The 25,949-nt window shown below is 33.5% G+C and overlaps 4 protein-coding genes across 5 annotated transcripts; all 4 read left to right on the top strand.

The window, feature by feature from the left end:
• The first annotated feature begins 2,639 nt into the window (after positions 1-2,639).
• Positions 2,640-11,801, top strand: LOC11442335 (kinesin-like protein KIN-14F). 2 transcript variants are annotated; one of them, XM_024785173.2, is made up of 17 exons: positions 2,640-2,859; positions 2,942-3,114; positions 4,698-5,005; positions 6,387-6,749; positions 7,067-7,135; positions 7,296-7,523; positions 7,620-7,701; positions 7,810-7,905; positions 7,989-8,168; positions 8,325-8,431; positions 8,924-9,102; positions 9,226-9,390; positions 9,479-9,732; positions 9,859-10,022; positions 10,106-10,297; positions 10,662-11,350; positions 11,437-11,801. In XM_024785173.2, the coding sequence occupies exons 2-17, from the start codon at positions 2,964-2,966 to the stop codon at positions 11,591-11,593; spliced, it is 3,384 nt and encodes a 1,127-aa protein (XP_024640941.1). In that variant the 5' UTR covers positions 2,640-2,859; positions 2,942-2,963; the 3' UTR covers positions 11,594-11,801. The 2 variants fall into 2 exon arrangements, with proteins under 2 accessions (XP_024640941.1, XP_024640940.1); XM_024785172.2 differs by having other exon boundaries at positions 2,641-2,859; positions 2,936-3,114.
• Positions 11,802-12,922: 1,121 nt separating this feature from the next.
• LOC112422200 (uncharacterized) lies at positions 12,923-13,886 on the top strand. The gene has a single exon (XM_024785059.2). The coding sequence runs from the start codon at positions 12,960-12,962 to the stop codon at positions 13,884-13,886; it is 927 nt and encodes a 308-aa protein (XP_024640827.1). The 5' UTR covers positions 12,923-12,959.
• Positions 13,887-15,028: 1,142 nt separating this feature from the next.
• Positions 15,029-20,955, top strand: LOC11442334 (regulatory protein RecX). Its single transcript, XM_003617838.4, has 6 exons — positions 15,029-15,225; positions 15,807-16,057; positions 17,320-17,428; positions 18,148-18,240; positions 19,709-19,796; positions 20,224-20,955. Exons 1-6 carry the CDS (start codon positions 15,143-15,145, stop codon positions 20,512-20,514), a joined length of 915 nt encoding a protein of 304 aa, XP_003617886.2. The 5' UTR covers positions 15,029-15,142; the 3' UTR covers positions 20,515-20,955.
• A 2,757-nt stretch (positions 20,956-23,712) lies between these two features.
• On the top strand, positions 23,713-24,346 carry LOC11436692 (60S ribosomal protein L26-1). Its single transcript, XM_003617836.4, has one exon. It carries the CDS (start codon positions 23,777-23,779, stop codon positions 24,215-24,217), a length of 441 nt encoding a protein of 146 aa, XP_003617884.1. The 5' UTR covers positions 23,713-23,776; the 3' UTR covers positions 24,218-24,346.
• The last annotated feature ends 1,603 nt before the right edge of the window (positions 24,347-25,949 follow it).

Raw genomic sequence — 25,949 nt, 5'->3', positions numbered from 1 at the left:
GTACGAAGTGTACAACCACTACCTCCACTACTCTGTTTTGTCTCTGCTACAAGACAAGAAAGACAGCTTTGCCTACAACGATGTTCCTTCACTATGGGAATGCATTTGAAATTGATCATTCTTTAGACAATAACCATATCAGGCAAAGGATCATTGATGATTGATTAAAAGCTTCAAACGACTCTATTTTGAATGTGTTGGCAATTCAACGTCTCTATCACACCTTTATATAAAGGAGTGAAGACTCAGAGTTTCAATAGAACAATACCAAGAATTAATTGAGCCAAAACTCTGCTGAAATTGTTTTGCATTCAAAGTTCACTTAGAATTTCTTATCAAAGCTCATATCTTAGAAATTCTAGTGTCTTTAGAGTCTGTATCTGATTTGTATTGTGAACACCACTGATTATATATCAGTGTGTTCAAACTCAAACATATTCTTTGTAATTCTGTTTGAATTCAAAAGTCTCTTGCATTTGTGCTTGAGCAATAGAAGTCTCTTGATTGTGTTCAAGAGCATAGGAAGTCTCTTGCAGTTGTGCTTGAGCATTTGAAGTCTCTTACTAAGTTTAGTAGTGAACATTTGTAATCAGATATTATATAGTGAACTCTCCTTGGAAGTGCAAGGGAGACATGACCGACTTCCGGTTTGTGGAAGGAACTTGTATAAATTGCTTGTGTCTTTCCTCTCTCTCTCTCTCACTCTCTCTCTCTCTCTCTCTCTCTCTCTCTCTCTCTCTCTCTCTCTCTCTGTGTGTGTGTGTGTGTGCGCGCGCGCGCTTTATCTGCTGCAACTAATTCTGAACATCACTTCATAAGTAGAAATCTATTTGCTTCTGATCAGTGTTTTCAGCTTAGGAGAAAAAGCCAACACAATTCAACCCCCCTTCTTGTGTTTTTCTCACCCTGAGTTTTGTTAGGGGTCGGCGTGTTGCTGGTGTGGTTTTTGGCTGGTGCAGCAGTAGCAGGTGCAACTTTGGTGCGGTGCTAGGAGGTCTGTGCGCTACCTGGTTTTGTGGCAGCAGTGCTGTTGTGTGTTTTAACAGCTGGGGGCGAGACGTATCAGTTGTCTGGTGGTTGTTTGCTTGCCAGGTTTTGGCTGTTATTTAGTAGTTTCGGCTTCCTTTGGTGTTGACGCAAGGGTATGTGTAACACCCCGTTACCCAAAAGTAATTAAATATAAAATATTCAATCAGAGTAATTCATCAGAATGGGCATGCTACACTACATTTCAAAGTTTCTTAAATAGAATATAAAAATCTATTTACTAAACATCCAGAGAAATCAACATTTAATTAGCAGCGGAAAATTATCATCACAACTTCAACAACTGTTTTAACCTCCAAAATAATATCTTGGCATAAAGCCTTAACAACATACTTCAACCAACATATTAACCAACATTAACCAACGTCACCTAAATATGAACCAACTTTAATCAAACGTTAACCCATTTTCATCAAATATTAACCAACATAGGGCCACATCATCAAGTTCCAAAATTGATACATAGGAAAGAAAAACAATAATAAAAATTCTCATCCCACGTATCAGAGCCCTAGACACGACACTTGAGCCACCACCAACTACTCAGGATCACCTTAATCAAAATCGATCAGCAGCCTTTCCACTTGGTTATTCTCTTCTCTGGTTTTCTCTCTTTTCCTCCAAAGCAACTTGTTTCACGTAAACTGCTTCCGACTTCTCTTTTCCTAACTTCCCATTACTTAACTCCCCTTCTTTTCATTTAACTCCCCCTTAATTCTATTAAATCCTAATTAATTCCCCAAACTCCAAAATAATACTAATTTCTCACTTAATCTAATTATTATTAAAATAAACTATATAATAAAATATAACACACCACATAATAATACAAAAATCATATATAAAAAGACTTTAAATCGACCAATAATAATTAAATAAAATTGGGGCGTTACAGTATGTTTGTGGTCTGTCACTTGTATATGCCTGCGTCATCACTCTTGTGGTGTGTTCGTTAGTCTATGAGTGGTTTTTGTTCAAGCCGGAGTTTGTATGGCGACCGATTTCCCCTTCTTTGTATTTTTTTCTCATCCGAGCTTATTAGTGCATCTTGCCCGGACTTATTGGTTAATAATATTTTGCCGATTAAAAAAAAAAAAATTTAAGTCAAGATCCTCTTCATTTATTAGAGTTGATTTATATTAGAAAATTTTACATAAAAAATAGTATCATTTACACTTTTTCCTTTTTTTTAGGAAAGTATCATTTACACTTTTGAAATTTTACGTATTACACTAGTTCTAAAAATTTGTTATTATATTAGTCTCATTAACCAGTTCCACGTGCACTTTGTAATCGTAACATGAAAAAAGAGGTACGAGTGTAATTCAAAAACTCTTGCCATTTTTTTGGGTAGAAAAAAACTCGTCCCATAACAAAAACTTCACCGTCATGATTTAAACCGGATGATGCCGTTGATGAAAGGGTCCCACGCAAGACAACATTTTCATTTTTCACAGAATCTCATGCCACGTCAGATACGTACGACTTTGACACTTTCAATTTCAAAGACAACAAACGACGGAGACACCAACGTTTTTTTGAAATTAAAAAATGTTTCGGTTTCAGTTTTTAAAATCTCTGTTCTTTTTTCTTTTTTTATGAAAACAAAAAACTCAACTCAACGGGCATTAATCTGAAACAAAGCATTTAATATAAGCCTCTTGGTATGGTAAAATTTTGAATGCTCATTCATTAAAACTCACGAGAACTTTGCTTCTTCTTTTTCTACTTCAATTCTTGTCTCTCTTAGATCCCATCTCTTTATACTTGCTTTCATTCCTCTAATCTCTTCCTCATCTTTCACTTTCCCAGGTAAAACTATCTTTCTTGATGAGGGATTCATACGTAGATTATTATTAATTTTGATTTAATAAAATCATGGTTTCAGTTTCAGAGTGGAAGAAATTAGAAATAGTATGCCTCAAGAGAGTAGCTTACTAAGCTCAATTTTCGCATCTCCATCATCAAAGAGAATATTGAATTTGAAGGGTTCAGTTTTCAACAATAGTGAAGTGAGTGAGGAGATCAATGATCATGAATTGGCTTACAGGAAAGCAGAGGAAGCAGGTTAGTGTCATTGTATTTCCCATTTGTGTCACCTCTAATACTTATTCAGAAGTTTAGTCAAAATGTTGTTATAGTTAAACATTGGTTAAAATTACAAGACTACTTTAAGATATTACAAAAGTTGGTGAGAAATATATTTTCAAAATATGAAAAACAGAGATCAATTTGTAAATTTTGCAATTCTGAAAATTCTTAGAGACTAGGTGTACTACATTGACATTCATGTTACAGAGTAAAAAAGAAATTTCAAATTCTTAATGTTTAGGTGATATTTGAAATTTCCTAATATTTCCCAAGTATATTGTAATTTTATCTTGATGTGCAAACCAATTTAGTTTAAGAGTAATCAATCAATTTTCTTAACCAAAAGTTACTCACAGTCATACTAATATGGTGTAATTTTCCTCCTCTAAATGCTAAAGATAGTGAAACATCATGCTTCATGCTTGTTGCTTAAAAGGACATTTATTTTGAATGATGTTTTCTATGTTCATAGAAAAAGTTTCCCTTTGGTTTTCTATACATAATTTATTTTTTTCATGCTTTTCTTAATTCTTTAAACTCCTAAATTACCGGTTGCATCTTATTGCTATGATTAGCATAAGGAGTAAAAATGTGGTAAAAAATATGAGTAATGATTTGAATATGCAAATGGAACAAAGAGTGTCTGAAAAAGGTACAAAAGAACAGGACACACCAAAAAGATGTGTAGTACGTACGTACTGATAGACTGAAGTAAGTGGGGAATGTGCTGCGGATTTTACTCTCAACTAATTCAAAACTCAAACAGAATCTTCTTTCAGATTCTTATTTTGCTTACAACTTCATTCAGATTCTTTGCTTACATCAATTATTCAGAATCTACATTTTCAAAAAATTACTTCATTCAAATTGTTAGGACTTAGGATGTGTACTTTCAAATTGTTAGGACTTAGGATGTGTACCATTTAAAAAATTATATTATATATTATAAAGGGTTTTTCTATCATGTGCAAATTTGCGCATGTTAGAAGTTTAAAATAGAAACTTTGTATTGGAATTAGTACGTTTTTAAATTAGTCTCATGTACGGGTAGTAAAACCTAACTTAAAATTCGTTCTTTTACATAATATTTATTGCATTAACGTAAATATATTTTATTTCATCTATGCTATATTTTTTTTTTGTATTTAATCTTACATTTATAAAATAGTGAGTTGATCCCACTTAGTGGGCTAAGATTTGGTTGTTGTATATCTAAAATAGTGAACTTATATTGTTTTATTTTTGGTACACTGAAATAGTAAACTTTTAGTACTTCATGAATGTATTTTATTTCGTATGTTGAGAGTTTTTTTTACCAATGTTTTGAAAGTAAAAAATGACAAAAAATTTAAAGAGAAATTAACTCTAAATTATTGAGGCCTATAAATATATTTAAATATATGTTCTAATGTTCTATCATGAAATGAGACACCTTTATAATGTCCAAACCAAAATCTTTGTATTTTTTTTTTAGAAAATGGTTGCAAGATTGAAATTACTTTTAAAATGGTACTTACTAAAATTTTGATACTATACTGTTGTGTTTGCATGCATTGCAGCATCAAGGAGGAATGAAGCAGCAGAATGGCTACGAGAAATGGACAATGTAGCTTCTTCCTCACTCTCCAAACAACCCTCCGAAGAAGAGTTCTGCCTCGCTCTCCGCAATGGCCTCATTCTTTGCAACGTTCTCAACAAAGTCAATCCGGGTGCTATCCTCAAAGTGGTGGACAATCCACTCCCTGCTGTTCAATCTCTAGAGGGTCCAGCTCACTCTGCCATTCAGTATTTTGAGAACATGAAGAATTTTCTTGATGCTGTCAGGGATATGACCTTGTTGACCTTTGAAGCTTCTGATTTGGAAAAGGTTTGAATTTTGAATTCATAGTGATGATAAAATTTCCTTTTATATTCCATTCAACATGCTATGCTGCTTTGTCTAAGTTTAAAGTTAGATATATGACATAGTTAGAGAGTAAGTTTGAATACTAGCTTGTTGTGAATTCGTTGTAAAAACCACACCAATAAAAACTTGATGCGTGGAGCAAATTAATACCAAGTAATCAAATCAAGCGGGTAGCAAATAATCCAAACAAAAATAAACAGCAAGAGATAAAAGGAAGAAGGAGAACACAAGAATTTGTTTACCCAGTTCGGTCTAATGATGACCTAGTCTGGGGGAGAGAGCAGCTCTCCGTTCCACTATAATGATATGAGTTTCTTTACAAAGAGATATTGAGTTACAAGAATCAGTCTTCAAACCTAATTCTACCCAAGTCCCAGCCAAGGTGAATCAAAACAATCCCAACCCTAGTGTTGTTGCAAAGAGAAATTCTCTATAAACCCTAGTTTGTATGTTGGCTTCTAAACCCTGTTTTTCTACACACTTTATCATTGATACAAGGTTTATATTTATAGTGGAAAGTAACCCTTTAAAAAATTGAAACAAATCTTCACTGAAAATACGTTTTTGTTTTATCCTCAATCGCACCATCGTGCCACGTTGCGATTTCATCGTGGCACGATTTTTCCAGTGACTGCTTCAAAATCTTGCTTCAACAATCGTGGCACGTTGCTTCTCCATCGTGGCACGATTCTCCAGATTTCTGATTTTAAGTTAACTCTCACATAGTTGAAATAATCTTTCGCCAAACTTTACTTGCCTCCTAACCGGACACCATATTAACAGGCCTATTTTCTCTAGAAACCATATTGGTGTCCAGCACGTGCACGTGTTTACACTAACAAGACAAAGACACATGCGGTTACATTTAATTATTTCCATTTTCATAAATTCTCAGTATCAGCATATCAAAGTTGCTCAATTTGAAGTACGAGCGATGCATATATATTGGATAATCATATGGTCTCAAGAATGGTAGTTATAAGTGGGACACCTCTCACCAGTCACCATGAGCTAGCTTTTGAGATTCAGTTAGTCCTAAGTCCAAATTCCATTATTTTATAAGATTTAGGCCTAAAACCCAAATTCTAAAATGTTATGAAATTCTATCTGATCTGTTGAACCACTTGTCTAGTCCTGCAAGGTTCAGCCGTGTGTGTTGAGACTTTAGAGACTAATATTAGATAGTCATATGGTCCAAAGTGGGGGATACTATCATATGATCTAGTTTTTGGTGTTGAGTTAGGACCCAGCCCAAATTATAAGAGTCTCAATTAGTCAATTTCCACTTAATTTTCAAATTTTCTGTTTTTAAGGTTTAGTGTTTACTTCTGTGTGATTGTAGGGTGGTTCATCTAGTAAAGTTGTGGACTGCATTCTCTGTTTGAAAGGGTATTATGAATGGAAGCTATCTGGTGGAGTTGGGGTTTGGAGGTATGGAGGAACTGTCAGGATTATGTCTTTCCCCAAAGAAACTCCTTCTTCCTCTATATTGGGCAGTGAAAGTGCTGACGAGTCCCTTGATGAGTTTCAGTCCTCACAGTATCAACAGTTGCTTGAATTTCTTCATATGTCTCCGGAGGTCTCAATTGAAGAAACCAGAACAGCTAGTGCTCTGAATTTCTTGTTTGATCATTTTGGACTCAAACTTCTCCAGGCTTTCGTTAGAGAGACTGATGAGGCTAAAGATCTACCACTCAATGCAATGGTCGGTAAGATCTTTTCCATTGTGCTATATTTTTGTCTTCTGTCTTGTTTAAATCTACACCAGCTTTGTTGCTTGACTTCTATGATTACTAGTTGGCTTCGTTAAAAAATGATTACACTGATTGTTAAGAAAAGAAAACTCTTACTTATATTATGAGCATATGAGATATAGGCTAATACCATCTGCATCAATATGGTATTATTTCAATTTTACTCTGAAGTTTTTAAGACTGTGAAATTAGATTATTTTTTTCTTAAGAAATCAAATTCATGTGCAAAGGTTCGTGCAATCTTATTTGATTAGGTGAAACTTTGTAGGTTATTGATACATTTCTCAGCAAGATAGTAAGGGATTTCTCAACGTTACTTGTTTCTCAAGGCACTCAGGTACTTCAAAGTTAATGTAAAAGCACCTTCACTTCTGTTGTTTTTCAACTTCACATATTAGAGTTGACTTTCACATATTAGAGTTGACTGTAGTTTAGTCTTTTCCTTTTCCTTAATTCAAAATATCATCTAAAGTATAGTTCTGAACAATTTTCTGCAGCTTGCATTTTTCCTCAAGAAAATATTGAAAAGCGGTGATAGTGGCTGCCTCTCTAAGAGAGAATTTATGGAAGCTATCACATTATATCTTAATCAAAGAAGTAGTTTGACGTCAAATGATTTATCTAAATTCTGCACTTGTGGGGGAAAACGTGAGAGTACTCAGCATAATGTTAATTATTCAGCCAAACAGGCTGAAATAATTGATGCTCAGCAGAAACAACTTGAGGTATATTAATGCAAAATTGTATCTACTGCTTAGGAAGCTTTATCATGAGAGATTAGATTAGCACCACACACTCAAATGATATTTTTCTTGCTCTAGGGAATGAAATACTTGTTGGCGGATATAAAAAGGGAAGTCAAACAGATTCAATTTGAATGGGACCAAGAACTGAGCAGGCTCGGTAAGGATCTAAGAATCACTTTTCCGTGAGAAATTACCACCTTACTCATAAAATGTTTTGATGAAATATTCTTTCATAACATTGACTTGAGTTCTATGTCATTTTTAGAGAGTCATATAAAGAGCCTTGAGGGAACCTCCTCTTCCTACCACAAAGTTTTAGAAGAGAACCGCTCTCTTTACAATCAAGTGATAGACCTCAAAGGTACTTAATCATCAGAGTCTAAACACTTTTGTAACAATCTACATACATGATTTATGTATATTGATAAATATATTGTCTTACAGGATCCATTAGGGTCTATTGTAGAGTGAGGCCTTTCTTACCAGGACAATCAAATGGACAATCTACAGTCGATTATATAGGAGAAAATGGAAACATCATGATTGTGAATCCCCTTAAGCAGGGAAAAGATGCTAGAAAAGTATTTTCATTCAATAAGGTGTTCCCGACAAATGCCACACAAGGTATTTTTTTATTTTACACATATTATTTCACAATGTAATATTTTGTTCTACTTGTTTCGTATCATATTTTGAAGTATATGTTACACAAATAAAAAAAATTATGGAAGTCACAAACTTATTTGAAGCTTTTTATGACAGTAATTTTTTCTTCTACAGAACAAATATATGTTGATACTCGGCCATTGGTCAGATCGGTTTTAGATGGTTATAATGCATGCATCTTTGCATATGGACAAACTGGCTCAGGGAAAACCTACACAATGGTAATATTATATACAGGAAAGTGCTTGCATGTATTAGCTTCTATCACATGATAATGTTACATTAAGCATTCACTTCAATTGGAGTAATTTCAATTGAATCAATGACTTTCTTTCCTTATACTGGTTGCAAACCAGTGAAACCACATGCTTTCTCAAGTTCAATATATTTTTGAAGTGCACTTTATGGATATTTGAAGTCAAGAATCTGTCATATGATTTCTTATGGTACAAAATTCTATTTAGTTAGTTAGCACTTTGGTTTGGAGATATTTGTACTGAAAAGGAGACGAGTTTAAAATTTTTAACCAACCTTTATTGAACGTTTTCATCGAAACCCTTAACTGGACCAGCTTATACCCAGAAATTTGCATTAAATATGTTTTTGTCAGATCAAAGAGTGTACTATTTATGGAACTTGAAACCTCAGTCACACCGAAAGAGAGAGAACTGATAATATTTCAAGGTAATTAACTGGATTTTCTGCTTGTATAGAGTGGTCCAGATTTGATGACTGAAGAGACATGGGGTGTAAACTATAGAGCTTTGCAAGACTTATTTCATATATCAAAGGATAGAGCAGATGCAATAAAATATGAAGTTGGCGTCCAGATGATTGAAATATACAATGAACAAGTGAGAGATTTACTAGTCAGTGATGGCTCTAACAGAAGATATCCTTCACAAGATCATATTTGCTGTATTTATTTTATTTCACTTTTTCTATATAACTGTACATCAAATTCTTTACTTTTTGCAACAATTACTTTTTGGTTAATTTCCTTGACAATATATACATTAGAAATACGAAACAACTCTCAATTGAATGGTCTGAATGTGCCTGATGCATGTTTGGTTCCGGTTAGTTGTACTCAAGATGTTCTTGATTTAATGAAAATTGGTCAGAGGAATCGTGCTGTTGGTGCTACCGCTCTAAATGAGCGAAGCAGTCGTTCTCATAGGTAAAATATCTTCCTAACTAATGTAGATAGATGGCTACTCTAACCATGGTTAAATATATTTAACTGTTGGTGCTACCTATAATTGCAGTGTGTTGACAGTTCATGTCAGAGGAATGGACGTAGTCTCTAATTCAGTTCTGAAGGGTTGTCTACATCTTGTGGATTTAGCTGGAAGTGAGAGAGTGGAGAAATCTGAGGCCGTTGGCGAGAGACTAAAGGAGGCTCAACATATTAACAAATCACTGTCTGCACTTGGCGATGTTATCTCCGCTTTGGCACAGAAGAGTCAACATATTCCTTACAGAAATAGCAAGCTTACACAAGTTTTACAAGATTCATTAGGTAACCATGCTATCTGAATATTGATATTTAATATATTTGGATAAAAATAACGTGATAAGATCATGTGGGAACGTAGTGATTTTATATTAAACAACAACATTGTCTGTGTTTTCTTCATATTAATAGGTGGCCATGCAAAGACTTTGATGTTTGTTCATATAAATCCTGAAATCAATGCTCTTGGGGAGACAATTAGCACATTGAAGTTTGCTGAGAGGGTTGCATCCATTGAACTTGGGGCTGCTAAATCTAATAAAGAAACCGGTGAAATCCGAGAGCTCAAGGAAGAGGTTTGTTTTTCTACCATACTACTAACTAATGCAATTTTCTATTCAACTCTGCCAAATAATATACCAGTTTGAACATTTTATAGATATCAAATATCAAATCGGCATTGGAGAGGAAGGAAAATGAACTGGAGCAATGGAAAACTGGAAATGCACGGAATGTCACAGAATCTCAGAAACCAAGAGCTGTTTCACCTTTCCGTATGCCCAAATATAGTACCAGTGGCAGCATGAAGCCTGAAAATAGTCAAAGATCCATGGATGATAGAAGCTCTGAGGTTATTGAATGCACACACAACCATTTATAATACATTTATGTTTAAAGTAATACTCCCTCCGGTCTCAAATATAAGAAAAGATTCTTTTTTTAGGTTCATACTTGGCTAATATGTCATACCGACTATGAAATACTGACACGGACACGGACACGGACACGGACACAAACACACACCAGACACGACACTTGCATGTAGACACTGGTAATAGTTTAAGAAAATTAAAGTAATCAAATGTAACTTCACACGTCGGACAGTGAAACATGTCATGTCAGATACCAGACACACCGTCGCTTTGAAGTGTTGGTTCTATATAGCATACTGAAGTACATACTTTGCATTTTCTAAATTGAAATTATATTTTCAGGCTAAAAATTATTCTTCGGGCAAACAAAGAAGGCCAAGATTTCCCTCAACATTTATGGACAAGGACTCCATACCAAAAATGTCTCTTCTGTCTGAAGAAAAGTCAGTGAGCACAGGGAGGGGCAGGTCACCATCACCTCCAATTAGGAGATCAATATCTACTGATAGAGGTTCTGTCATTAAAAGCAAGACCAAAATCGACAATCTAGAAAACCAACCAATTTCGAAGAATCCATTTACAGCTAGAACAGTGCCAGTAAATAAATCTATTGTCACAATGACAATGACACCACATCCACAAGAGCCAGTGAAACACGATTTTGTTTATGAACCTCTCTTTAACGCCCAGAAAGTAAGCTTCAGGAAAGTTCATCGAGAACACGAAGAGCAACAGGTCAAACAACCATTTGCGGCAGTAAGACAAAGTGGTGTTAGGAATAGCAAAGCTGACAATAAGGTCAAGGCAAAACATCATCAACGATCGCCCTTTAGGATTCAAAAGACCGATTTAATACCTAAATTGATTCCTGACATGGATATTACCGGTGAAATCGTGGAGGCGCCTCAAAAGTGTGATTATTCTGAGCCAGAAAATGACTTTACTTTTATGGAGTCTGCAGTGAATGGTGTATTAAGTGTTAAAAAGATGCGTCACAACATCTCAAGGAATTCTCAGAACCATGAATCAAGGTATGGCTAAAAGAACCACTGAAATTTTCTACTCTTAATTTTATCTTTAGAAACCTTAAATAAGCATTTATTTTGGTCACATGCAGAAGAATTATGCAAGAAGCTGAACCATTGTCTGCTAGTAAAGTTGAAAACAAACTTTTAAATGTTCAAGGTCGCAATCTTAAGGAAGGAACCAATACATCTATGCATGAATTTAAAAGAAGCCGGTCGACACCACGAGGAAAGTTTTTTGTATTATAATGAAGATTTCAGGTTAATATATATTTTTTAATTTATATAATGTATTTGTGTATAGTGATTGTTATTGATGTGCACCTCACATGATTTTTATATAGACTTTGAGGCCTTAAGATCAGTTTGTCGTGTGATCTTTATCTATTTTTGTCATGCTACTTTGTAATTTATAATGGTATGTATTATACTCCTAAAATCATGAGGTTTTGTTCTACAGGACAAATTTTTATGTTAAGGTATATTTTTGCATTCTATGAACTCAACTACCCATAACCCATTATATAGTTTAACTGGACTTATTTCATGACAAAAACATGCATGAATGCTAAACAAATTTACAAGTCATTTTTAGATTATTTTTATAATCTCTCTAAGATAACTTGTAGAAACAGTTTATGCTGTGCCTATTCAAGGTTTAGTCCATTTCTTCTTTTGATTTGATTGTATAAACAACTTATTTATAAATTCATATTCATATGACAAAAATGTTAGCTCATAAGGGGTGTCTGAATCTTGAGGGATCATCACAATCGATTAAGAGCAGTCACACAACTGGTCTGGACATGAAACATGTTACTGGACTAATCTATTTTCATCGGATATGAAACTTCTTTATTATTGACATACCTACCAACAAAACATTTCTTGAATAAGTAATTAATTATCAAACCCCCTTTGGTTATTGCTATGATAGTTGAGTTAAGGGACTTATTTTAAAGCATAATAATGCTTATCAGTCATGACGTAAAGATGGATCAACAACTACCATGAATGAGACTTCTGCCAAAAAAAAAAAACCACCCAAAAACAATATTTGAAAATAAATAAACATGTAAACCAAATTAAAATAGAATTATCATTATATTCTAATTTGTGAATACCAATAACAAAAACCAGCAAGCCTAATTATAAAAATATAAAGCTTGTTAGGTTTCTTCTAAACTTGACATTTCTATAATTAGTAGATTGCAACTTGCTTTTATTTTCAACTTAAGAACAATAACCTATTAATAGATAACAACAATAAAAAGAAGAAGCTAATATTGTTGGCACCTCATTAACATCCTCAACATATATTTTATTCCTCATAACGATTTTTAGTTTTCACATATTTCAGAATGTTACGGCTATTATGTTGCATATTGTTTCTTTACGTTGCTATTGAATCTACAAGAGGTGAAAGATGATGATTGTTCATCGTTATTGTTGTTCTATTTGTAGGAAATTTCTATGGTTTTACCTATTATAAGTTTCTTTTATATAATAATTTCATTGGAGGACAAAGAGTAACAACTTTCAATCCTATAAGAAAATCATAAACATTTGCAAGCTCAATCTTGAGTTGTTATCCGAGTTATATAGCCGATGCTCAATGCCAACGGCTAATTCTCTTGTCGAAGTTGTGCCAATGAGCATTCCTGAGCCGCCACCATGGAAAAAATCTTCAAAGCATAAGGCCATACAAAATTTAACCCCTCATAGTTCTGTTATCTATGTCTATCAAACAAAATTAGGAGATTCATTTCGCAATGTTGCAGTGACATGGTGCAAAAACCTCATAGAACATTCTCTTTCCATGAGCGTCGAAGAACCATCTGAAGAAAACAAATTTACCTGCAAGATTGATTTAGCATCCGGACAATCTTGGGGAAAAAAAGGTCTCAAATCCTTTGAAATAGAAGGTGCAAGAGTAGATGTCTATTGGGATTTTCGACACGCAAAATTCTCCACAAATCCACAGCCTTGCTCAGGCTATTATGTTGCCTTGGTTTACAAGAAAGAGGTACTTTTGTTACTTGGAGATTTAACGAATGATGCTTATGTGCGAACCAAATCAAAACCATCCTCAGAAGAAGCTACATTGTTATGCAAGAAAGAGAATGTGCAAGGGAAGAAGTTGTTTTGTACAAGAGCCATGCTAGAGGAGGGTAAACCAGAACATGATGTCGTTATCGAGACTTCCCTTTCTGGACCTGATGATCCAGAAATGTGGATTAGCATAGATGGAATGTTGGCAAGTAGAATAATGAACCTGAATTGGAAATTTAGAGGAAATGAAATAGTAATGGTGAATAATTTACCTGTGCAAATCTTTTGGGATGTGCATGATTGGTTGTTCAATGACCTTGGTTCAGGCCCTGCCGTGTTTATTTTCAAGCCAGGAATTTTGGAAACAGATGATTCTAATAGCAGAGAATGCACAGAAAGAAATGAGGATAGTGGTAGCTATGACTTAGTAGATGAGAATTCATCCACCAAAAGTTTTCTTCACTTTCTGTATGCTTGGAGAATGGATTGAAATTCATTGTCAGTATTCCGTAGAAGTGTTACATTCTTTTTTTGGTAGTAAAAGTTTTAGTTTCATACATTATCTTCTTTATTACCATTTGATTTGATCTAGAGTTATAAAATAACGTATCGTTTCAATGGCCTTTATTTCTTTGAGCTTTTTGATTTATATGATTTTAAAATAGTTTTTTTATTGATAAAGGAAGATTGAAAATAATTCTATCATACAACCTATAAGAAGTCAAATATATACAACTCTCAGTTAATTTAGATTTGAAAAATTCATTATTGTAAACCAAATCATAACTTCCTAATCAGCCATTCAATAATAATTAGATTCAAATGGATAATGAATTTTTTATAAGGTCGAACCTATTTAAATAGTACTTAAGTTCGATGGAATAAAAATTGTTTCTTGTGGTGGATAGTCTTTAAACCTGCGTCTAACTCCAAGCTACAATTTGTAGCTTCTTAAAATTTGTGGTAAAGAATTAAATCCAAACATATGCTACCTACAAGTGGAACTCTAAATTAATACAATTGTCGTTTGTGAGAACTTATAAACCAACATAAAAACTTATTTATTTTTACATAACTAATTCTCATAAGCTAAAAAATAAGTCAATCCAAACGGATCCAAATTGCTCAATTTAACTGTAAATTGGGGATGTATACATCGCAAACACATGATATTTCTCTAGACACATGTTGTCCCGGATTACTAGGGAAAATCAATTGCCCAATCAAATTCGTTCCTTGCCATAAATCAACGGATGTGGTGGGACATAATTTAGGGAAAATATTGAAAAATCTTATCTCATGAAACTCTCGGGACAATAAATATCGCGAGACATATCAATATTGTGTTAAATTTTTTGAACGATCCATTTTGAATACTCATACCAAAAGTTTTGAAAACAAAACATTCAAGTGTTGATTTTCAATAAGCTCTCAAATTGCTCACATTTTCATAAAAATGTTCATTGAGACTCACAATCCGATCGGACTTTACTCACAAAAAATATCGATCGAAAGTTACGACCCGATGAACAACTTGAGGAGCTTTTTTTTTTTTTTTAATAAATTCGAGGGGTTTTTTAGTCTTTGAGATTTCATTAAATTTGAGGGCTAATTAAGCAAGAATATCATAGGTATTAAGTATATACGTTTTATTAAGAGGGACCAAAAAAACAGAAAAAGAAGAGGGTGCAAAATGAAAAGAAACAAGGAGTGAGAAATCCTTCCTACGACGCAAATTTTGGTTACATGAACATGGCAAGAAATTTAGCGGGAAACATTGGCTTCAAAATCACATCTCATCTTCAACCTCGCATTTATTCAATTCCCAGGTAACTACTATTTTATATTATTCCATTTATCTCCAAAAATTTATGACCCATTTGTTTGCTACAGTTGAAAAACCAAATCACTGAAAAGTTTGATTCTTTTTCAGTTTAGATGAATAATCGAGTTCTAATTTAGATACCCAATTGGTTGAATTGTAATGGGTTGATGGAAGTTCGTGTAAAAATTCAAGCTTTTAATAAAATCACAGAAAAGTTTGATTCTTTTTCAGTTTTTAATTAATAATTGAGTTCAAATTTAGCTAACCAATTGGTTGTAATGGGTTGATGGAAATTCTTGTAAAAATTCAAGCTTTTAGTTCCTCATTTGAGGTTATCCACTCTCATAAGTTTCGTGAGATTGTTTGGGAGAACTTATGGAAACAGCTTAAGACATTGTTAGTAAGTTGTTTTTAGCTTATACGTCAGCGCTTGTGCTATAAGCTTCAAATATGTTGTTTATCCAAACAGGGCCATATTTTGTAGTAATGTTTTTGTCATGATTTTGTAATGTTTTGGTCATGATTCTTATAACTTTTGTTTTTTTTTTATGACTTGTGTTTTTTGGTTATTGAAATTGAAATCAGGAACATTTGGAAGTTTCGGATTGAATGCTTCAAGAGGAGAGACTTTAGTTCTTGTTGTGTTGCTGTTAGGTACATTCCTAACACATCATGCAGGGTGAAAATTCGTCATTTAGAGTATTGTAGTTTTGCTGATGGAAGTGTAATCAAGATAAATGATGGGAAAATTGGGCATGCAACAATTGCACATTGTGAAACTTCTCAAAATCTAGATGAATTTCATAGTGAGTTGCTCTTTGATGATAGTGAAGAAGGTAAACTAGTTATAGATGCTTTCACATTTAACTTATGCTCGAACACTTAGCCTATGAGTACTTTTTCTTAAGAATATAAACTTATTTTGATTGAAATCTTCCATTAAGTTAATCCAAATTTGGCCTATGACGTCATTCTATTTATCCAATTTTTTAAAAACCTAACTAGACATTGAACCGGCGAGGCTTCTAGGTCATGGTTCAACTAGCTTAAACCGCCCGAACAGAGATGAAACCGTGAAAATAACCGACCTATAATAAAAGTCAATTCAAGGTTCAACTGGTTGGTCCGTTCATTCAGTTTTGAAAACACTGATTTTATCATTTTGGAGTTACTTGTGTTTCACTACACAGCAGAACTACATCAGTACTACCAATTCACGAGGTATCTAGACACTAAAGAACTGTGAGTTTAAGCCTTACAATTAAATTTGATGCTTGGCACGAGATCGGTTACTTAAAGTGTGGTGACATGATATTCTTACATTGTACCAATTACCAAAGTACCAGCATGCTGTAGGTGAAGTTATAACTTATCTATGTGGTGAGTTTATTAGGATACACCTGCAGGATTAGATGTAACAAAAAATTGGGTCAGGGGAACTAGATCTGTGTTAGACACACATCGGAGCTTACTTTGTGGCCGGCTATATATTTTGGACACTATTTGTTCACTTTTTAAATCATCCCTAGACAGTTGATTATTTGCCGTTTAAACCATGATTAACCGAGTGCTAAACTGTTCAATAAATTTTGTATATGTATAAAGACTAGTGTTTTCCATTTATTGAGAGATTGTTCGCGGTTCAGAGTTTTCATTATAGTTGAGGGTCATTGTATCTGATAAATTGAATAAATGTAAGCTCTTAACAAAAATTTGAAATTATTACGGGGGGAAACTGGGAAGAAAGGAAAAACAGTATTTGTCTTATCTTATGGGTAACCAACATTAATTTTCTCTAGAGCTTGATAGAATCTCCTTAATCATTAATATCTAGGATGGATGATCATGATAGGTTTATGCTTCTTGATTCACCGTGTTCATTTGTTTTTCCAATTTACCTTTTAAAATTTTAGCATCAAGTGTTTTTTCATATCCTGTTTTAGCCAATTTAAATTCTTTCTATCAATTTGTTGTGACAGAATATTCAGCTACAAAATCATTTAGTAAGCTTTAAAATCATAGTTATAACTTATAACACTTACAACTTTTTTATCTAAGAAATAAAGTTGTTCCGATCATGTTAATTTGTGGATTCTAGGTTCTGAACAAATGGAAGAGGTTGGAGATTCTTGTGAACAGGATTTCATACGTGTTGACAAATTTACCAATGATGCTGAACAATCGGCTGTCAAATTACTTGCATCTAGGTTAGTTCCCTCATCTCCAACTTGAAACATAACTTGTTCAACACAACAATAGTTTATTATGCTGCATGGTCAGCCAAATTGAAGAGAATATGAAGCATTATGTTTTCCTAATTTAGTGCAAGAGAAATCAAACATTTTCGTGATAAATATATCGTTTTTCTTGTCTCTTTACATCACGTGTTCTTAACACTGACATTCAATTGTGACTGTGCTTCCTACCGAGGTAAGGCAATTGTCACATATCTGAAGAAAACTGGCAGTATAAAACCACAGAGCTAAACGATCATTTCAAAGCATATTGTGTTACTTCTGCAATGTAATTACTATCTCCTTTTGAAACATTTTTAACAGTATCAATCAACTATCAAAACATTTAATTACCTGGATTTGTTATTGCTTGTAAGTTATTAACAAAGGGAAGAAATTTTATAATGATTCAAGTCCGCTAATATTTTGAGAAATGATATTTGTAAAACCATTTTGTAACAACTTTTGGGACAACTCTCTCTCATACTCTCATTGTGTTCTTACTTTCTCTCTCTATTGCTCTGGTTTTCGTGCCACTACCTACATTTCTTTGTATATCTTTGGTTGTCCCAAAAATGGTTCAAATAACATGCCTCTAATATTTTTTACATTTTGGACTTAGGACCGTGCATATACATTCAATGCCAAATGCTGTCTTTTCTTTTAAGCATGCCTATCTTCTTACTCCGCAGGGCACTCACAGCAGTTGAGTTGAGAAAGAAATTGCTTAGCAAGAGATTCTCTCCTGATGCAGTGGAGGCAGTGATAAACAAGCTCCAGAGACAGTATGTAGCTAACTTCATAACAAAATTGTTGGACTGTTATTTATCAGCCATTTCCAAATGTACCTGATAGAACCCAGTAAAATAAATAATTTAACCGTATATTATTGAATTGAAAAGTGATGAACTCGAGCTTTACAATGGTGGAAACGGAAAAAGAAAGGATAACCAGAGTTCAAGAACTCCTAACCAGAGCAATATGCTCCTACCAGAGAGAAAATCTCCTAACAAACTCTAGCAATATTTCTGAATGAATGTTCCCTCTCTTACTTCCACCCCTTATAATCATGTTGCATATTCCAACTAATTGCCACATCAGCCATCCCTCTCCAGTTTTCCTATTCAACACCCATTTATTGGGCATAAGTCCAACCCAGTATCCTAACATTACCATTATAAGAAATTTTGTTTTCTTTTCTAAAATCCAGTTTTTATCATGTTCTATTCAGTTTAACTAAGTAAGAATATGTACGTTACGCGATTTTTGACCTTGAAAATAAGATGTCTGCAATAACAGATACAGATGGCTGTCATGAAGATGACTTAACATCCGTAATAACAGATGCAACTCTAGCTAACGTAAAATCAGTCGCAGGGTCTCCATGAGAATAGTAGCTAGATAATCCGGTGTAGAAGAAGAATGATTGTTTTGACTTTTGAGTGTTTTAGAGTGATCCACCCTGTGTAGTTAGGAATATGTTTATTAATTGAGGAATGCTAGCAACACTCTCTTTTGAGCACTCTCTCTAGCACTCACTCTTTTATTAGGTGAAATCAATGTATGTCCCACCACTTTATGTGGGTTCCATTTCCAAAGTGTAGGTCCTACATTGATTTCACCCAATAAAAGAGTGAGTGCTGGAGAGAGTTCTCAAAAGAGAGTGTTGCTAGCATTCCTCTTATTAATTTACCATTTTAACTTTGATGTAGTTGATAATATCGATATTTTTTAGATTATCAACACATAGCGACACCTTTATAAGAGTTTTAACTGTTTAGATCCTCGAAGCTGATGAGCTATCTTTCCTCCATTTTTTGCGTGAAGAGAAGATGGATGTAACATGTTTAGACAACAGACAATAGGGAAAAAGGAATGGAGACAAAAAAAAAAGTACATACTCTATAATAAATATTAGTTCAAGCACATCATTAATTTATATATGCAGGTTTCTATTTAAAATAATCTATCATACAAGAATCCAAAAATTTCAAAGTTTATATAAACCAATTTGATTGATATTAATATGAATATATGATAGTGCTTCTTGTATCTGTGTGAAACAGCATGTTTGCAACAAAATTTAATGTCTGACTAGTTCAGTAAACCTTCTCTGCAGTTTGAAAAGAATCACGTGTAGTACTTTTCGTAATGTACCTTTTCAAGTTCATTTATAAAAAACTGAATTTGCTGAATTTTAATACATTCTTTGGGATTATGGTCATGTTTTATGATTTTATCCCTTTGTTTCAGAGGGTTCATCAATGATAGGCTGTATGCTGAATCATATTCTCAATCTAGATGGTCTTCGTCTACTTGGGGGCCGAGACGGATCAAACAAGTAAGCTAGTCTATTCCGGCCTTTTGTTCATCCTTGTACTTTTTGCTTTCTAATACACTGCCAACACTTTGCTGTCTTTAGTTATTACTTATTAGCTTCGTAGCAAGTCGAAAGACGAAATATTTTGTCGGTATCTCGATTATACTGTGCTTGCTAAACTCATCTTCATTTTAACTTATGTAGTATTAGGAGTGAAAGATGTCGTACATTGTGACAGCATCTTGCAAATTAACCTAGCAATGTGCATCTACTTTTTTGTTCATTTCATAATTATGTCCTATTACTTTATAATACTAGAGAGCTTATGGATAAGGCATGGCCTGTGACATTGTTTTCATGGTCGCGCATGCGTTTAAGAACCATATACTTGCTACTATTATTATCAACGAAAATATTTTTGTGTGATGGACTTTAATTCTTGTTGCAGGCACTGTTCAAGAAAGGAGTTAGTCAAACTGATGCTGAAAAAGCAGTTGAAGTGGTTTTTAAGGACAACAATGATTGTGCTGGAGAAGAGAAGACAGTTATTGGCTTGTCAAAGCAATCCATTGATCATCTTTATGTTCAGGCCTCAAAGCAGTGGTTCAAAGGTCAGAATGTTCCGAAGGAGACAAGGAAATCAAGGATTATTCGATGGCTTCAATATCGTGGTTTTGACTGGAATGTCATTAGCATCATAGTAAACAAACTAGATAGGCATGAGCAGAATCCTCCATAGTGCACAACTGGGACATCCAAATTTCATAGACTAATCTGAAATCCATTTGGTGGGGTCCATGGACCATCATGTTTGATGTATTGTATTTGTATAGTGTGTATTATGGTAGGGCTGTCCATTGTCTCATAATGCTATGGCAATAAAACCAGCATTTCATTGCTTCATTTTGTGGCTCAAGGCCATAATGCATTTGAGCACACAAACATGACTGCACTTGTCTGAGTTCACTGAAGCTACTTTCTTTTTTACATTGAGGCTGAGTGAGATAAAGCAGAAAGCACCACTTAGGAGATGCTACAACTTGTGAGCACACTGTGTGCCCATTTTTTGATGGTGCTGTCTGATATGATGTAAACAATTGATGTAAGATTGTTTTAAAGTCTACTTACTCTAGAAAAATCAGCAACATGATTATTTATCCAATTAAAGCCATTATTAGAATTTACAGCTTCTAGAGCTGTATGAGTGGTATTGATGATATAATGGCAACTTTTGATTTTTATTGTTTTTCATAATGATGGAGACTTGCAGAACCTGGTTGGATGCACCTGTCTGAGAACTCTTCAGTAACGGCTCATAAATCATAATATTACTTCTTTTTTTTTGGTACAAAAATCATAATATTACTTAACTGAGAGTATTTTTTTTGTGAGAGGAGTAAGTCATCACCATTACATCAGTTCATGAGGTATCAACTCAATACTAAAAGTTTTGATTTTGTAGCTTCAAATGGCATAGTTATAATCCTTTTCGAGACAATTGTGAAATGATAATGTTACTTTAGTTAATAATACTTTCATCATACAAGAATAGATTAAGACCGGTGCTAGTCACACCCCAAAAAAACAAGTTACACCTTAGAATGACTAATATACCCCTAAGTTGAACATAAGTAAACTAAATTTACATTAACCTAAATTGAAAGTAAACTTAATTTACATTGAACATAAGTAAACTAAATTTACATTAACCTAGATTGAATAAGTAAACTGAACATAAGTAAACTTAATTTACATTAACCTAGATTGAGTAAACTGAATTTACACTAACCTCTTATATCTAGATTGAACGTAAGTAAACTAAATTTACATTAACCTAGATTGAACATAAGTAAACTAAATTTACATTAACCTAGATTGAACATAATAAGTAAACTTAATTTACATTGACATAAGTAAACTAAATTTACATTAACCTAAATTGAACATAAGTAAACTTAATTTACACTAACCTAAATTGAACATATCTCATACCAAAACAAATAGAAACTCATTGAAAATGAAATTCACTAACCTTTATGAATATAGTACAGATCAATAACAAAGATGTTGATTCAGATATTGGTTGCACACCTATGGTGATTTGTGGATGAAAGGGGGTAAGGGTTCAGAATGATCATAAAAGATGGGTTTTTAAAAATTTACATGAAGAGTGCAATTTTGGTATTATTGTAAAATTTTAAATAAATTTGAGTGTAACTAGTTTTTTTTTTTGTGTGACTAGCACCAGTCATAGATTAATTGAGGGCATAATTTGCCGTCCGTATGAAAATATGAGGGACTAATTTGTTATTATTTTTTGTCAGAGATTTAAATGACCTGCAAGAAGCAACAAAATTGTGAGATACTAAAATGGATTTTAGTGTATATTTGTTTATACTGCCAATTAATCACAATACTTCTTATATTTAAATTTTAAGATAAATATTTAGTCAAAAAACTTTTTATGATAAATATGCATTTCAAAATTGTGGTGACTGGTGCTGGTCTTTGGTGACGAGTAATGGTGATTTTTGTGGTGGTTAATGGTAGTTTTGGTGGTGGTGGTGCTGCTAGTTTTTGTGATTGTGCTTGTGGTGGTTATGATTTTTGTGGGTCTTCTTCTATGAGTTTACTGTTGATGGGGTTTCTCAAATACATGGATGTTAGTGGTGTGCTTAATGGCGTTCAACTGCAGATGAGAAGCAAGGTGCGGTTGCACAAGTTTTTGGTAGGTTTGATAGTTATTTTGGAGGGCGTTTATACTTTGGTTTTGGGAGATGACTTTGTGGTTTTGGTGTTTAGTTTTTATTGGTTTCGGGGGCCCTCAATGGAGGGTGTTTTTTGTAAAAGTTTTTATTTGATGTATGAGTGTTTGTTTTAGTGTTCCGCATACATATGGTACATTTTTCCTTTGTATGTTGCTATTTAAGTCTCCTAGCCTAGCCTTCCTCGTGCTAGCTAGGATTCTTTGCGTTTTGAATTAATTTCATTTTAGCTTCTTCAAAAAAAATATTATATATATTATTTATGATGTAATACATTTTTTTTCTTCATTTTTTAACAATAAAAGTACATGAGATATGACAATGAATATTCATTAACACAAATAGACATCCACTACATGCTCTATTGGATACAAATATATTCAAGCTAAATGAATATTTAGCGGATTTTGAAATATCTCTGTGTATATGCAGATACTAACATCCATCACATTATTTATTAACAATATTTATTAACAAATGCAATTATGTTAAAAAGCAATTATTAGTTGTATTGTGTAGGATTTCTTCATCATCATTTGACAACTCTAAAAAGCATTAACACATAAAAACATAAAAAATATTAATACATTGCATTTTCAATTTGACTATGAAATTTCTTATCAACAATAAACAAGAATTTGAATATTATGTAAGAGTTTCTTTCATGTGGAGAAGTTTTATATTAAAATATGACATATTATTAATTTTACTCATTTACTAACATGTATGAAAACCGACAGGTAAGAATACCATGAACTCCATCTTTGTATCCATTAATTGATTGATAACCAAAATATCTACTTATTTTACATTACTCAGTTTCATGTTTCTGACGAATTTTATCCTATATTCATTGGTGCAAATTTGTTTAACATCCCTAATAAGATCAAATAAATTGTTTTAAAAACTTATAATAACACATCGCTTCTAGAATAAAACTTGAGAAAATAAATATTTTTTGAGTTGTCAAAAAATTATCATAAAATAATTGTATAAATATTATTTATCTTTTTTATTTTACAAGGTTATTTTTAGACATCGTCCAAAGTATTACATACAAGAACAAAGAGGGTGCAAACATCAATCCCAGAAGTTGCTATTTGATCGGAGATCCGAAAGGCCCAAGCCCAAACCCAATCTTTCACCATCATCACAAAACAAGGTTTTGAGGTTCGAAATCGAAACCCTAATTCTTCATTCAGAGAGAGTGTGTGAGAGAGAGAGGTGAAGAAGAAGATGAAGTTCAATCCAAGAGTTTCAAGCAGCCGCCGAAAGAGTCGAAAGGCGCATTTCACGGCCCCATCAAGTCTCCGCCGTGTGATAATGAGCGCACCACTCTCCACCGATCTCCGATCCAAATACAACGTCCGTTCCATACCAGTTCGCAAAGACGATGAAGTTCAAGTCGTTAGAGGAACATTCAAAGGCCGTGAAGGTAAAATCGTTCAAGTTTATCGCAAAAAATGGGTTATTCATATTGAACGTATTACTCGTGAGAAAGTTAATGGTTCTACTGTTAATGTTGGTGTTGATCCTTCCAAAGTTGTTGTTACTAAGCTGAGATTGGATAAGGATAGGAAGTCGTTGCTTGAGAGGAAGGCGAAGGGACGTGCTGCCGCTGATAAGGAGAAGGGTACTAAGTTTGGTGCTGAAGATATTATGCAGAATGTTGATTGATTTTGATTAGGGTTTTGTTTTTTGTTTGTATTGTTATAATTGGTTTTGATTATGTTGTTGGATTTGAATGAATGGAATTTGAGTTTTGTTTTTAATTTAGTGAATGAAATCTAATGTTTTACATTATCATTTGTTTGTTTGTTTTGATTATATTTTTATCTGTTATTTAGCTTTGTTTGTTCTGTTTGAGTTGTCAATGTTGTGAAAAGAAAAGAAATTTAGGGTTGAGACCTCTCTAGGGTCGATACTTTTGATTGAGGACTTGTTTGATGTCCGACTTATGTTATTGACACACGATATTGACACACGTAATTGCATCCAATGATGTTATTTTCTCAAATTAGCGTTGTGTGTCTGTCTGGTGTCCATGTCCATGTCAATCGAGTTGCTAGTATTTAATGTCGGTGTCTGTTAGTTCTTCATAGGTTTTGAATATGAACTTGGTTGCCTTTTTTTATTGAGATTCTTTTCTCTTGGTGAAAAGAGATTGAAAATTTGGATATGTTGTTAATGTTTTTGTTGCCTACAAAATGATAATTCAATTATTATTAGTATTCTCTAATCAAACTAGTACCAATACCAATGAATTTAATGCGTTATGGGTGTGACTTAGTTTGTTAAGCTTTTGTTTGGATGCTTTTTGCTTCTCGGTGTTCTCAATGTGTTATGATGTTGTTGAATTTTGTGAAGCATTTTCAAGCTTCGGTGTAATTGATTTCAAGCTTTGGTGTTATCATGTGTTTGTTTCCGGCACTAAGTAATCCTGAGTTTGTGGACGAGGTTTTCAGTTTGATCTTGCATAAAACACATTCTTAGAAAGAGCCAAAGTTTTAAGTTGCGACTTAGATTAGAGTTAAACTTTTTGTTATGTAAATAAAAAATTCTACACATGCATGGATGAGGGTACAAAACATTGTTTGAATTTAAAGAAAAAGAAAATGTGAGAAAATAGAGTATTTTTAGAATAATGTAAGCAACTTGACTTTACAAGATGACAAACTCACTATGAGTTCTCGTATTCAAGTATTTCTTGGTCCTCAGGCTTTTGTTCTGAATTATTTTTTAGTCCTTTTCCTTGGTAGAGACAAAAGTAATGTAAGAAACAACTTATTAAACAGTATAATACGATACTTTTTGTCTTTACAGGAAATTTTGTGAGCCTTGCATTTGATAGAAAATTCCATTGACCATATTTGGATATGCATTTGCTGTGTATTCCTTATATATGTTATCTTCATTCCACTATAGTGGTCCTGCATGTGGATATGATTATTGGTAATTATTGGTATACAATCTTAGTATCTGTGCTTCTGAAGGAGGTTTCCAATCGCTGGAAAGTCTCTTTCAGCTGGAACATGGTATGTGAGGAATTGAACATGGGATGGGACCATGTGGTCATTGTTTGAATTCAAAGGCTGTGTGTGTGAGGGAGAAAGATAGGGATGCAATTTAGGAATCTTAGTTTGTATGCCCAAATTACACATATCATATCCCTAGGAGATTCTTGTTTTAGCTTCCACAATCTTCTAGGTTGCTCTCTTTCTTGAACTTCCTTTGTTGGTAGTTAGGGATGTTTCATCACTTCTGGCATACGAAAATATCATCAAGGATTATTTAGAACTTATTGAACTTATCTGGTACATAAGTATTTATATTACATGTGATATTTCACTGAACTGTTTTGAGCTTATTTTTATAAGCCGTCCAACCGTTTTATGAATAAGCATGTAAT

This window comes from Medicago truncatula, chromosome 5 (assembly GCF_003473485.1).
Source record: "Medicago truncatula cultivar Jemalong A17 chromosome 5, MtrunA17r5.0-ANR, whole genome shotgun sequence".
NCBI lineage: Eukaryota > Viridiplantae > Streptophyta > Magnoliopsida > Fabales > Fabaceae > Medicago > Medicago truncatula.
The sequence above is the reverse complement of the archived record's forward strand: the minus strand, read 5'-3'. Positions and strand labels throughout refer to the sequence as shown.

Bases quoted from the DNA above. Each gene is read 5' to 3' on its own strand.
- LOC11442335 (XM_024785173.2), top strand. From the start codon at position 2,964: ATGCCTCAAGAGAGTAGCTTACTAAGCTCAATTTTCGCATCTCCATCA. The intron at 7,702-7,809 runs GTAAGGATCTAA...TGTCATTTTTAG, and splicing joins CCAAGAACTGAGCAGGCTCG to AGAGTCATATAAAGAGCCTT. The intron at 10,298-10,661 runs GTTATTGAATGC...TTATATTTTCAG, and splicing joins TGGATGATAGAAGCTCTGAG to GCTAAAAATTATTCTTCGGG.
- LOC112422200 (XM_024785059.2), top strand. From the start codon at position 12,960: ATGCCAACGGCTAATTCTCTTGTCGAAGTTGTGCCAATGAGCATTCCT.
- LOC11442334 (XM_003617838.4), top strand. From the start codon at position 15,143: ATGAACATGGCAAGAAATTTAGCGGGAAACATTGGCTTCAAAATCACA. The intron at 15,226-15,806 runs GTAACTACTATT...AATTGAAATCAG, and splicing joins CGCATTTATTCAATTCCCAG to GAACATTTGGAAGTTTCGGA. The intron at 17,429-18,147 runs GTTAGTTCCCTC...CTTACTCCGCAG, and splicing joins GTCAAATTACTTGCATCTAG to GGCACTCACAGCAGTTGAGT.
- LOC11436692 (XM_003617836.4), top strand. From the start codon at position 23,777: ATGAAGTTCAATCCAAGAGTTTCAAGCAGCCGCCGAAAGAGTCGAAAG.